The 13,242-nt window shown below is 33.0% G+C and overlaps 3 protein-coding genes across 3 annotated transcripts; all 3 read right to left on the bottom strand.

The window, feature by feature from the left end:
• Window positions 1-1,067: 1,067 nt before the first annotated feature.
• Window positions 1,068-3,119, bottom strand: LOC139867385 (histone-lysine N-methyltransferase ATX2-like). The gene is made up of 6 exons (XM_071855757.1): window positions 2,847-3,119; window positions 2,711-2,762; window positions 2,467-2,613; window positions 1,654-1,724; window positions 1,522-1,573; window positions 1,068-1,426 (listed from the first exon to the last, which is right to left on the bottom strand). The coding sequence occupies exons 1-6, from the start codon at window positions 2,876-2,878 to the stop codon at window positions 1,244-1,246; spliced, it is 537 nt and encodes a 178-aa protein (XP_071711858.1). The 5' UTR covers window positions 2,879-3,119; the 3' UTR covers window positions 1,068-1,243.
• A 775-nt stretch (window positions 3,120-3,894) lies between these two features.
• On the bottom strand, window positions 3,895-6,904 carry LOC139867870 (sister chromatid cohesion protein PDS5 homolog D-like). The gene is made up of 9 exons (XM_071856219.1): window positions 6,797-6,904; window positions 5,832-6,035; window positions 5,562-5,743; window positions 5,312-5,438; window positions 4,874-5,041; window positions 4,651-4,785; window positions 4,210-4,280; window positions 4,077-4,128; window positions 3,895-3,975 (listed from the first exon to the last, which is right to left on the bottom strand). Exons 1-9 carry the CDS (start codon window positions 6,902-6,904, stop codon window positions 3,895-3,897), a joined length of 1,128 nt encoding a protein of 375 aa, XP_071712320.1.
• Window positions 6,905-8,500: 1,596 nt separating this feature from the next.
• LOC139866847 (small ribosomal subunit protein eS12-like) lies at window positions 8,501-9,762 on the bottom strand. Its single transcript, XM_071855139.1, has 4 exons — window positions 9,751-9,762; window positions 9,344-9,638; window positions 8,774-8,839; window positions 8,501-8,686 (listed from the first exon to the last, which is right to left on the bottom strand). Exons 1-4 carry the CDS (start codon window positions 9,756-9,758, stop codon window positions 8,627-8,629), a joined length of 429 nt encoding a protein of 142 aa, XP_071711240.1. The 5' UTR covers window positions 9,759-9,762; the 3' UTR covers window positions 8,501-8,626.
• Window positions 9,763-13,242: the final 3,480 nt, after the last annotated feature.

Genomic DNA, 13,242 nt, shown 5'->3' with positions numbered 1-13,242 from the left:
CCCAGGTGGTATATCATTGTCAAACTTTTTCGCAAGTCAATCGAAATTAGCCATTTGCCTCCTAATGTGCTGCGCAGAAAACTGGGGATGGTATAAACACTTATTTTTGGGTGATAATTTTTTTTTTTTTTTTTTTTTTGAAGGGCAAACTCACACACCCACCTAATACTAACACGAATATATACAACACGAAATGTCCTAAACAAGACTCGAACCCTCAACCTCAAGGTTGTAAGGGTGACCTCGATACCGCCAAGCCATTGGCTCTTTGGTTTTTTTGGTGATAATTGGGTCGGTTGTGGGTGAAAAAAAAATACAATCGATTATATCATTTGGATACTCAAAAAGATTGCAAGCTAGCAGACAGAGTTGTAAACGGGTCGTGGAGATGGTCCTGGTAGCGTGATATCGGATCGAGAAACACTAAGTTACTCGACAACATGCCTGTTGAAATTGGTCATGTTTCACTTTCAGATACTCCTGATTCGTGGCACTGGAATTTTTCGAACGATGGAATATTCAGCGTGAGTAGCACTCGAGATTCAAGATATTAGTTGTGTAATTCGCAATGGGCGAGTGGAATCTCTTGAGCACATCCTTTTCGGGTGTGATGTTGTTGTTGATTTATGGCGCAAGCTACGTATATGATCCGGCATCAACATTCCTATTTGTTCATTGTGGGACGAATGCATATCATGGTTTAATATTTGGCAGTCGAACATGTAGTCCAAACAGAGATTATATATCATTGTCACAACCTTTGGTTCATTTGGAGATTTAGTAATTCCACCATGTTTGGAGACAATCCCTTGAAGTCTTTCATCTTTTAATTGGTTTGGAGACAAAGTGCGTTCAGAGATTGCATACAAATGCATTAAATGTTAACGATTCAACATTCAACGCATTGAGAGACAATCAAACACAACAAATTGTGCTCAACAAACCCCACAATTTGTTGGCTAAAAACAAAATTTTAAACTAAAACAAAAAAAAAAAAAAAATACAGTAATAAACATGGTTATGATCCTTTAATACTCTACTTTTAACATTAGATTAAAATCTACATTGCATATTTAACTACTAAAGATTAGAATTACAAGACCATGAAATTTAGAGACAAATGATCTTCATCTATCCTGTCAGCATTTTTAATCCCAAAATCTTCTACTTAATAGTCAATGCGATCCATATTTCACCAGCTAACTAGTTGGATCTATCTACAATTTGTGTCATATGACCAGATTCAGTCGGTCTCATTTCCAGACATTTCTTCAATCGGGTTTCGCTCAACATCTTCGATTGATTTCAAATCAGAAGAAACGTCTGGTGTCTGAAATTGAAGCGGGTAAATCTTCGGATTATCATGTATCATCCATTTCTCATGATGCAAATTTAGCATCTCTTCATCACCATCAGCATACAGAACCTGTATTATAGATAGAATGCATCAAACTTATTGCGATTATTATTTGTATTAAAAAAAAAAAAAGATATATGTCAGATTACTTAAAATCATTTAACCTCGTATCTGTCAGTTATACCGTCATAAGAGGAAACAACACCTTTATAGTACCTGTCCAAAAAGAAACTTATTATTAATACCGAGCAAAAAATTTACAAAATTTGACCGCATAATTGTATAAAGGTACTCACTTTTTATCCAACGGCCACCAAACTTTTATCGTGCATCCCACCAAATCTCGCTTCCATTTCTTCGGTGTTTTCTGTGTATTTACGCATTCACAGACAATTCAAAAGGAGCATAAATTTGTCAATTTCTTTGTTACACTAGAACAAAGCCAGACCAAAAAGTCAACTTTGACCAATGTTGACCGACCCGACTTTTTCCGAAATTTGACCCAGCTTTTTAGCGTTGACCGACTAATTAAACGTTTCTGGGCGAAACGGGCCGGGCTAGTCACCATGGGTTCAAGTGTTGGCAAAAGTTTATCAATATTAACCCATATATCTATTGTAAGCAAACACCATAAAAAGTTTGTACTGTCTTATCAAACTGATTGTGTATGTATAGTGTATACCACTGATGTGGCAGCTTATTTGGATGCCACATAAGCAGAAATGTCGCTTACCTGATGAAGTCATGGCCCATGGGATGCATACAGCAAAAATAATTGAACATTTGATGCATACAATATAAACTATTAAGTTGGATATGTACAATACTTCTTTGAGTAACGTTAGATGATGTTTCAAACACTTAACCTGGTTGAAAAAGACGCGAGACGGGGTCGACACGGGGTAGAAACGGATGTTGGCCAACGTTGACTTTTTTATATACATTTCAAACGTTAAACTTAAGAAACAAAATTATTGAATTTATGAGGTTTTTCCTGTTCGGGTTACCCAGCAAGGCGAGTTTAGCAACACGTTCAGGGCCCAACCACTGGGCTATCTTGAAATAAACTTACTATTTATAGAAATTAATGAACATTATTTAAGTAGTACCTTGCCACGAAAATGTTTAGCAACACGTTTCTTTGATGCAAATGAAACGTCTGGTGTCTCAAAAGGGTCATTTATCAGATTATCAAGTATTATCCACTTTTCATGACGCAAATCTAGCAGCTCTTCATAACCATCAAGATATAGAACCTGCATTATAAATAGAATGCAACAAACTTATTGAGTTATTGTGATTACTTGTATAAAAAAAAAAAAATTATGTCAAACTACTTAAAAATCATTTAACCTCGTATCTGTCAGTTATACTGTCATAAGATGAAACGACACCTTTATAGTACCTGTCCGAAAATAAACTTATTATTAATACCGAGCACAAAAAAATTACAAAATTTGACCGCATATATTTGTATAAAGTTACTCACATTTTATCCAACGGCCACCAAACTTTTATCATGCATCCTACCAAACCTTGCTTCAACTTCTTCGGTTTTTCCTACGTATATAAGCATTCACAAACAATTCAAAAGAGCATGAACTTGTGAATATCTTTCTTTACACTATAACAAAGCCAAAGTCAACTTTTGACCGATGTTGACCAACCTTGACCCGACTTTTTCCGAAATTTGACCCAACTTTTTAGCGTTGACCGAGGCGAAACAGGCCGGGCTAGTCACTAAACCACCGCAACTACCGTTTGCAAGTTGCAACCATGGGTTCAAGTGTTGGCAAAAGTTTATCAATATTAACCAAAATATCTATATCTATAGTAAGCAAACACCATAAAAAGATTGTACTGCCTTATCAAACTGATTGTGTATGTGTATACCAATGATGTGGCAGCTTATTTGGATGCCACATAAGCAGAGATGTCGCTTACCTGATGAAGTCATGAGATGCATACAGCAAATATAATTGAACATTTGATGCATACAATATAAACTATTAAGTTTTTTTTTAAAGGCAAGTAGTCGGCATCAAATACTCTCACTTGCCACGCACGCACGCGCTTTCGGGAGGAACCCGAATCACATTACAGGAACCCGATCCTTAAACCATCCCGAGGAGCAGGCGGACCGGGTTTGATTCCTGAATGGATCCGGGAGAAAACCTCTCGGGGTAATGTTTGATATGTACAATACTTCTTTGGGTAATGTTTGATGCTATTTCAAACACTTAACCTCGTTGAAAAAGACGCAAAACGGGGTCGACACTGGGTCAAAAGGGATGTTGACCAACGTCGACTTTATATACATTTCAAAAGTTAAACTTGAGAAACAAAATTATTGGAGTTGTGAGGTTTTCCCTGTTCGGTTACCCGGCAAGGCGAGTATTTTTAGCAACACGTTCAGGGCCCAACCACTGGGCTATCTTGAAATAAATTTATTGTTTATGAAAATTAGTGAACATTTAAGTAGTACCTTGTCACGAACATGTTTAGCAACACGTTTCTTTGATGGTGTCTCAAAAGGGTCATTTTTTCAGATTATCAAGTATTATCCACTTTTCATGATGCAAATCTAGCAGCTCTTCATTACCATCAGCATATAGAACCTGTATTATAAAATAGAATGCAACAAACTTATTGCGATTACTTGTATTAAAAATATATATATATATATATATGTATGTCAAACTACTTAAAATCATTTAACCTCGTATCTGTCAGTTATACTATCATAGGATGAAACAACACCTTTATAGTACCTGTCCGAAAAGAAACTTATTATTAATACCAAACACAAAAAATTACAAACTTTGACAACATATTTGTACAAAGGTACTCACATGTTATCCAACGGCCACCAAACTTTTATCGTGGATCCCACCAAATCTTGCTTCAATTTCTTCGGTTTTTCCTGTGTAGGCATTCAAAGTTCACAAACAATTCAAAACGAGCAAGAACTTGTAAACATGACGTACAAAACAAAAGTTTTAGGTGTTAGGAAAATACATTTATCAATATTAACTCAACACTGACTTTAGTAATAAATAAATTTAAAATAAAGATATATATTACACATAAATATATCAAACATAAAACATAAATATTTCAATTATAGATGTAGGGCACAAAATCTTATTTTAAGAAAAATTAAAACAGTGACCAACTTTGACTTTGACCGACTCGGCCTGACTTAAGCAGACAGTGAATGCCACATAAGCAGACAACCATACAACAGAAATAAACTTATTACTTATAGAAATCAGTGAACATTTAAGTAGTACCGTGTTCTTAGGCCGACCCTTTTTCGGAGTTTCTAGTTCTTTTCCGTTTAACCGATCACTCTCGATATACTTTTGCTTCTCTGTAGATCCCCCATTCTCCAAACTAATAATGCGCCTCTTTGTCCACTTTGTTACCTGCAATTATAATTCGAGTTTTGAAATTAGTATAACTTTCTAAAAAAGAAATATTAAATTAAATAACATATATGAAGTATAAACGGACCACGTGTTCATTTCCATTGGCATTTTGACATATAAGTGTGACTACTTCAGCATAACTATCAGGATCAGATTTCATGAGTTTCGTTATTGTTTCAGAGTAGGGTTTGAGTGCATCAACACAATTCATCAGGACCTTCTCTGCCAATTTCCAAGAAACGGGCGAAACATTCTGAAAATAAAATATATTATCAGAATTATAATAATCTCCCTCCGTCCCAAAATAACTGTCCCATTTTGACTTTCGAAAGCCTTTCCTTTTTGTCTTTGACTTTAAATATTTTATATGAACTGTCTGAGTTTTAAACATGTGTTCATCAAACAAAAATATTAAAGTCAAAGTTGAAAAAGAAAGACTATCAAAAGTCAAAATTGGACAGTTATCTTGAGACTTAAGGACTAATATTTATGGACAAAAAGAAATTAGAATATAGATAAGTACCTGATTTTCTTTTTTGACATGCAAAATTAGAAACGATAGAAGCTCGGTTGATATTTTATCACTTTCTTTAATAACTAAAGTCATGATAGTTTCCATGTCTGAGTATACTCTGCGAGGGTGATTTGACCTGCATTTTCACATAATAATTCTTATGAAACAAGTTACCATATGATTTTTTTTAACAAATATATCAATCATATGCCCACAATATATATATAAGATTATATCTAAACCGTATAAACAACTTCACCTAATTTTACTTAAAAATTGCTTGAACATAGCAAGGACCATATCATCACAGTCTAGGTCTAGCATCAATAAGAATGAATTAACTTTAGCAACACACTCGAGAATGCGAATGGCTTTATGATAATTGTGTCCGCTCATATTCGATAATTCACCAAAAGCCATCACATTTAGCTGGAATATTTCCTATGAAACAAAAGAACAAAAACCATTAAATTATTATTACACCTGACGTCAAAAAAATAAAACTAGTATTTTGGAATGGTTAAATTACCTTCATAATTTCATCGTTATAAGATGGTTCTGGTGCGGTTATTCGCGCAATTTCAGAAAGACAAGATGCAACTGATACTCGAACATTCGTATCTGAATGTTTAATTAATTCATCACCGATTAATGTCCCCATCGAAGGAGCGAGTGCACCTTGCATTGATACAGATGGCAACTGAACCACACAAGTCAAAAGTCGCTCGGTTTTCTAGAAATAGACAAAAAGTTCAAACCCTTAGCAACTTTTATCAACATAAATATTAGTTAAACATGCATCACCACTCTTAACACATGCATACAAAATATAAGTATTCCAAATATTGTTTTCATGTGGAAAGTTTTAAGAGCTAAACTCTGTTACAAATTTTGTGTGGAAAAATTATCATGGTGGTAATGTAAACCAAAGAAAGAAGATTTAAAAACCCTAACATTACATGTAAAAACACATGTGTTGACATATTAACAAATAAAATAATATGTTTTGACACAGGCCATTTTAGTACTTGAAGTTCATAACATAATAATAAAGTTAATCTTGTAGTTGGAACTCATTTTAAGTTTTTAACCTTTCACTAAATTGAAGTATGTATATGTCTATGGAACAAAATAGCTAAACAATGCTTTCTAATTAGGGCTCATATAGTAATAAAATAGGCAGCTGCAACTATAATATTTCTACAATCTTTTTGTAAACAAACAGCATAAAGTAACCATAATGATAATGATATATAGTAATAAAATGCTGTTCATAAATAATAATAAAAAAAATGATATATACTAAAAAAAACAAAAAACAAAAACAAAAAAAAAACAATATTCTCCATATAATAAAATAAATAAATAATATCCTCTAAATTAACACCACAGTCAACCTGAACCATTAAATTGGGGAACTTGAAGTCATAATGCAACTACAGTGAAATATTATAACTGAAAATTAAGTAAAAAAAAGGTTGAAAATTTGCTTACATCAAGAAGGTCTAAAAGGTGTTTGATTGAAGAAGGGGGAAATGAAAGCTGTTGGCCAGCTTCTGTAAGCTGTTTTTCCAACTCAATTGCTTGACATTTATGATCCATTTTTTCTTTTAATTTGATCGCACTGCAAATGCAAACCCTAAGGAGTATGAAAAGGCAATTTGAGATTTATATAAGCAAATGTATGTATATAGTTAGGGTTTCCACTTTCCAGCATCGCAATTGTACGGATATAAACCTATGGATGTTTCAAGTTTTTTTTTTTTGGGTGACTGACACTGACAGAATGAGTATATATGCCGGGTATTTTTTAAATTAATTAATTAATTAATTACAATTAAATGTGTTCAATTAAAAAAAAAAAAAGATATGTTCAAAGACAAAATTAAAAGTGTAGTACGTTATCTATTTACATGACAAATACAATATACTTTTTTACTCAGGAACATCTACCATGACTATGAAGTAGGAGTGTGGGGAAACCGATTGTTATATATCATAGGATCTATAATAATTTGGTTTTTTAGTTCGCATTTTATCGTTTAATATAATGAAATGAAATGAATATAAGTCGTTTTACAAATACAGATTTGCCAAGTTACTATGAAAATAGACTTGTTTACCGCTCGATGTTTCATTATGGTCATATTGTATCAAGTGAACTTTCATGTTTGGGTGTTTGGTTGTAAGACCACCACTAACGCAACGTTAGTAATGGTTTGTAACCCCAAAAAAGCTGAGGTGGAGCTCAGTAACGCCAAAAACACTCGTAACCCGGCGTATGGAATGTCGTCGTAATGGCGTTAGTCAATGAAATGGAGGAAAAAGATTTTGGCGTTTGTTTATTTTCAACCAATCACAATTAACACCCATTTATATATATTATTAAATTATTTTTCTCCACCAAATTTTCAATAATATTTTACCACATCACTCAACTCAAATTTAACACTCTCACCACCATATAACTTAGCTCCACAACATTTGCCACATCACCGTCAATAAATCACTTTTTCTTCAAAAAGTTGAACACTTGACTCCACATCACAATTACTAGCCTTCACGGTTAAAAATGGTCTAATTAGGTAACCTGAGTTTTCCAATGAGTTTTAGTTTAAATGAGTTTCCAATGAGTTTTAGTTTAAATGGCCGATGGGTGTAAGGATGGATAACGGTGGTTCTGATGGCGGTAGTGGTGGTTCTGGTGGCGGTGGTGGTGGTTCCGGCCCAAAAATTGAAGAGATGGATTATGTACGAAGTATTTGAGTGTGTGGCAAACGAAGCTTACGTATAATCAGTACAAGTATACCCCCTATGAAACAGTAACATGTTTCACTCGCCATGAGATCGGTTATTAGACGTATTTTGGTCATGAAATTAGTGGTTAGACGTATTCTCTAAATGTTTGAAAGTTCTTAAACAATTACATGAGGAATAAGTAGCAGAAGTTGAGTATAATCTTTGGTGAAATTTTGTTTTTTCTCTGTTGGAAAAAAAAAACCAATTACAGTGATTAAGATTTGGATCACTCTAATATAATTATATGCATGACAGGCTCTAAGTAACAGCCAGAAGATGAGCATTGTGAAAAAAGTTAAAAAGTTAGCCAAACATAACACAATTTTAAAGTAAAAGCAAGTAACCCAACAAGCACAACGAACATAACACTAGAAAAATATGAGCAGAAAACATCAACAATTAAAACTTTGAAAAACAGATTTTGCTCAATGATCCAAAAATGTCGTACAAGGAACGTTCCCTAACATAAAGTGTCTGGTAATAAAAAACAGAGTCTCACAGGTGAACTAAAATGATTCAACATATTCAATGAGATTTGACATACTCCTGAACAATGTGAAGACCTTCGCTTTCCTCTCCATAGTCCTGCAAAATGTTCAACATAAAATATTTAGATTAATGCAAACTAAACTATGCAAATGGTCTCTTCAAACGTTTTGCATGCGAATATACCTTCACAACTAGGCATGAGCAACCAACTACTTTCCTCGCCTTGCCCTCTGAATCAATCTTGCACAACTGCAAACAAATAATCAGATTTGATGACCAAAAAAGAATAGAGTGAATAAATAAGCAAGTCGGATGAACATGCAAAACTGGTTCAGATCAAAACAAGTATATTTCTCCAAGAATTGGGTTGACAAGCAACCTTTGTCATCAATAAAACTAATAATACACAGATCATCGTAGTATTTCAATAGCATAACTCAGACCGGCCCCATTTGCAAAGTAAAAGAGGTTAACCTGTTGTTTACATAAAGTGATTGCAATCTGTATCCAGCACACAATTTGTAAAAGTTGTTAAACAAAAACCATTTATGAATTTTTCAAAGATCATTGTAAAACACCTAACAAAAAAGAGCATACGACCCTGCTATGTAATGGGGATGAAAGCAGGGTAACAAACAATGTAAAACTTAATGCCATGTCAAAGAGATTATACTATAATATAATATAATTTAATATAATATATATTAATTGAAATGGCATTTGCAAGAATAAATGGTAAGACAGAAGACTTACACCAGCCCACTCGCCAAGAGTCTTTGCACTGGGAACGGTAATCAAGTTAACATTGTGGTCAGCACAAAGTGCTTTGACCAATTTTTGGTAGTCTGGTTGGTTACAATCCTCAGCCAATACACAAAGTTGAGCAGCATGCTTCTCAATCACCTTCGCAGCCTCATGAAGTCCTCGAACAAGACCACCATGAGCTAGTGATTTTCTTAACACGAGCTGCAATGCAGTCATGGTGTCCATTGGCTCACCAAGAGCAGGTGCAGGTGCAGCTACCTCAACTGGAACAACAGCCTCTTCACTGCAAAACCAACTCATTTTTATTAAGATGACGTAAAACAGATCAACTGTTCATTCAAGAATTGCGATATAACGAAATGAATGTAACAGTCACAGTGGAAATGTATGCATACCCAGCCATGATTTCGAATTTTCGATTGATTATATCTTCAAATAAAGCTGTACCAAAGAGATAAAAACAAGTCAACACAGGTATATATCATCATTTAATTATGTAACATCATAATCATATCAATAGAAATTGTAAAAGTTATAAACATCTATTAAGACCTTACATTGCATAACAGCTGTATCATTTAACGGCAAGCAATTAAACACAATTTATAAGAAAATTATACCTTAACATTTCATCAAAAAACTGAACATGAATACAAGTAGATTAAAATTAATACAAAAAATAGTGCTTATTTAATCAACAAAAACACGCATATATTACATATATACAGACACTCTTGATCTCTAATCACTGTACGTATCGACAGAAGCTCAATTAATGATATGTAATTGTATATATGATCACGGAATAATATATTGATCTGATTATATATATATATATATATATATATATATATATATATATATATATATATATATATATATATATATATATATATATATATATATATATTCTGTAGGAAGATGAACATTAATTGTCAAATATGAGATTGAGATTGAGATTGAGATTAATATGAATACCTGTTAATGAGAAACTGAAGAAACGCGAACAATCGTCAGTGTGTGCGGCTACTGAAAAGAAAAGGTGATTCAGAGTATGCGATGTTATAAAAGGGTATCCATTTCAAAACCCTAATTCTAAGTATATATTTCAAGCTTTTTGCCCCTAAGTTTTGAGTTGCTACAAGTTTGCCCTTCTATGTTTTATTTTTTCTAAAGTGGGCTAAAATATGCTCGTATTATCTATATATCTAATAGACAAAACACTGTAGTACTATTTACCAATAGTAATCAGGGGTATTTTTGTCATTTTAATTTTTTTTTTTGTTCCAACGATAAAACAAACAGCTTTTGTAAAAGAACCAACCCTTCAATCTTACCAAAAGATGTCGGAAAAAAAATTACAAAAAAACCAACTAACTTTTTTTTTCCTTCTTTACTTCCTCAACGATAAAAGAGACAACTTTCATAAAAGGAACAACCCTTCAATGCTACCAAAAGATGTCGAAAAACATTCTTTTTTGCAAAATAGATCAATTAACTTAAAAAAAAAAAAAACGCTAAAAGAAGTAACTTTCACAAAAGGAACAACCCTTCAATGTTAGATGTCGAAAAAAATTCTTTTTTACAAAATAGATTAAGACTTTTTTTAAACCCGCATTCAAAACGGAGCCCCCGGCGCTAAGCGATGGCTCCACAACTAGTTAGATTTATAAAAAAGAAAGAAGATTTCAAGGTCAAGTATATTAAACTAAAAATTAACAAAAAGCTAGCAGTAGAAAGAATCCAAACCACCTAATGAAAAACACCACGCCCCATTTCACATCACTACAATAACCACATACGAACACAAAGCCGAACCTGACTACACAACTCTCGAGATTTATTTAGGATGGAAAGGAGAGGATATTAATGAATTAAAATATAACAGCGATTCTCGAGTTTTAAATTTCAACGGAAATGAGAGGAGAATAGATGATTAGGAAGAATAGTACCTTTAGATTTTGTCACCAAAACTCTCCGCCCATATTTGGGCGGATTGGAAAGGATAGTAAAACACTCTCATCCCCTTTCTTCTCCACTCTTTTCCGCTAAAAGAAAAACTCGAGAATACAAACCAAATGACCATATAATAAAAGTGAAAACTAACATTATCGTTCTCTGAGTTCTTTTTAGCCGGAAAAGAGTGGAGTGGAAAGGAGAAGAGAAAATAAGAATAGAAAATAATGTATTATAAGATACGACATGTGTATTCTCGAGTTGAGAGGAAAGTGAAGGAAACTAAAATAAATAAATCAATATACATACATGATACGTGCACGCGTTTACAATTAAATGAGACAATGATGTATTTTGTGCTTAATATTGTGTATCTTTATAAAACGTTGAATATGAGTAACAATGTCTTTGGAATGCGAGCTGAATAGTTGATCAGTCAATGACAAAATTTTCCATGGACTTGCTTTCATCATGAATTTACATCCATGGTAACATACGAGTTTAGTACTGTGACTAGTTTCCATCTTGTAAAGTGGTATAAAGCCAATTTGTGAACAAGATATAGTCATATAAAATAACAAATACTTTTTACAAATTAAATGAAAAAAAGTGAAGGTCGTAATATTGAGCATAGAATTTTGGTGGTGCGGACTTGAATCAGTATTCAGATATACGGAGTATATATATACAAAATAAATAAAGAATTACTAGGGTTATGAGAGATATAATGGTTATTTATAGATACAAGATTTGTTTTACACTCCAATCATCTCAAAAATGAGATGATACAGTAGTAATCAAGGATTTTCCTTATAACTCTCTCCTCTCCACTCCTTTATATTATTAAAAAAACTCAAGAATAATTGATTAGTATTTTATCTCTCCATCCTTTTTCCTTTCTTTCTCAAAAAAAAAAAAAAAAAAAAAAAAAAAAAAAACTCGAGAACACATAAATAAATGATGATGAGTGTTTAATACTGCGTAATTCTTTTTAAAATCTTTTTATTTTTAAGATAAAAAGTTTTCCCAATTGAAAATAACCATAATAGAATATGAAGATTTAGTGTTTGATGAAGCATAGATAATAAAATAAATTTTTTTAATGACAACTCTTAAAACGATTTTAATGTGCATTAATGTTGTATTTGGAGATTAATATTGACTTTTTAATTATATTTATTAGATTAGATTAGACTCTACAAGTCATTTTAAATGCTAATAACAAATTTTAGTATTGTTGTTAGACAAATTTATTATGAAAATAGTGTAATCTCAAAATAACTTCATTTTTTTAAGTGATAAGGATATATCAGGAAAAAAACACAAACATAACAGCCTAAGCCCACTAGTAACGAGCTTGTACAACAATTACATCTTTAAAAAGGAATGAAAGCAACAAAGATAAAGGCTCATCCAACACCATTTGAGCATAAACTAAAGCCGCAGAAACTAAAGCCTACTACTCAAAGCACCCTTTGGATTAGTTCCCCAATCATCAAAATATACTGCAATTTGTGAACATCTCGAGCTGATCCACAATTGAGATATCATCTTTAGACTTCTAATAATGTCCTCGATCATTATCGATGATCGGTGAGTTTGAGGTTCATGAACCAACATGTTGCGCCATTTCCATATCAAACATAATAGAGTATATATTGAGGCTAGACAAGCAGTGGCGGAACTTCATCCCGGATACATATGGGGTGCATGTAAAAATTTAATAAATTCTCCATTGTCAGCAGGGGTGAACACTAAAAAAAACCCTAATTATTTAGTAATTTTTTTTTGTGTAAAAACCTTTTTTCCCGTTAAATCTAGGTGGGGCAGATACCCCCTTTGAGATACACTATAATCCGCCACTGTAGACAAGCACGATTGCACCATTTCGACCCGATTAGCACGTTCGAAGAGCTCACTGCATTTGCTAC

The sequence above is a fragment of the Rutidosis leptorrhynchoides genome, chromosome 9 (genome assembly GCF_046630445.1).
Source record: "Rutidosis leptorrhynchoides isolate AG116_Rl617_1_P2 chromosome 9, CSIRO_AGI_Rlap_v1, whole genome shotgun sequence".
Classification (NCBI taxonomy): Eukaryota; Viridiplantae; Streptophyta; class Magnoliopsida; order Asterales; family Asteraceae; genus Rutidosis; species Rutidosis leptorrhynchoides.
This window is presented reverse-complemented; position numbering and strand designations above follow the sequence as displayed.

Bases quoted from the DNA above. Each gene is read 5' to 3' on its own strand.
- LOC139866847 (XM_071855139.1), bottom strand. The intron at 8,840-9,343 runs GTAAGTCTTCTG...ATTTGTTTGCAG, and splicing joins CTCTTGGCGAGTGGGCTGGT to TTGTGCAAGATTGATTCAGA. The intron at 8,687-8,773 runs GTATATTCGCAT...AACATTTTGCAG, and splicing joins GCTCATGCCTAGTTGTGAAG to GACTATGGAGAGGAAAGCGA.
- LOC139867870 (XM_071856219.1), bottom strand. From the start codon at position 6,904: ATGGATCATAAATGTCAAGCAATTGAGTTGGAAAAACAGCTTACAGAA. The intron at 5,744-5,831 runs GTAATTTAACCA...TTTGTTTCATAG, and splicing joins ATAACGATGAAATTATGAAG to GAAATATTCCAGCTAAATGT. The intron at 3,976-4,076 runs GTTAAATGATTT...TTTATAATACAG, and splicing joins GTATAACTGACAGATACGAG to GTTCTATATGCTGATGGTAA.
- LOC139867385 (XM_071855757.1), bottom strand. From the start codon at position 2,878: ATGATAAAAGTTTGGTGGCCGTTGGATAAAAT. The intron at 2,763-2,846 runs GTGAGTAACTTT...ATTTTCGGACAG, and splicing joins TGGTGGCCGTTGGATAAAAT to GTACTATAAAGGTGTCGTTT. The intron at 1,725-2,466 runs GTACTACTTAAA...GTAAATACACAG, and splicing joins CTAAACATTTTCGTGGCAAG to AAAACACCGAAGAAATGGAA.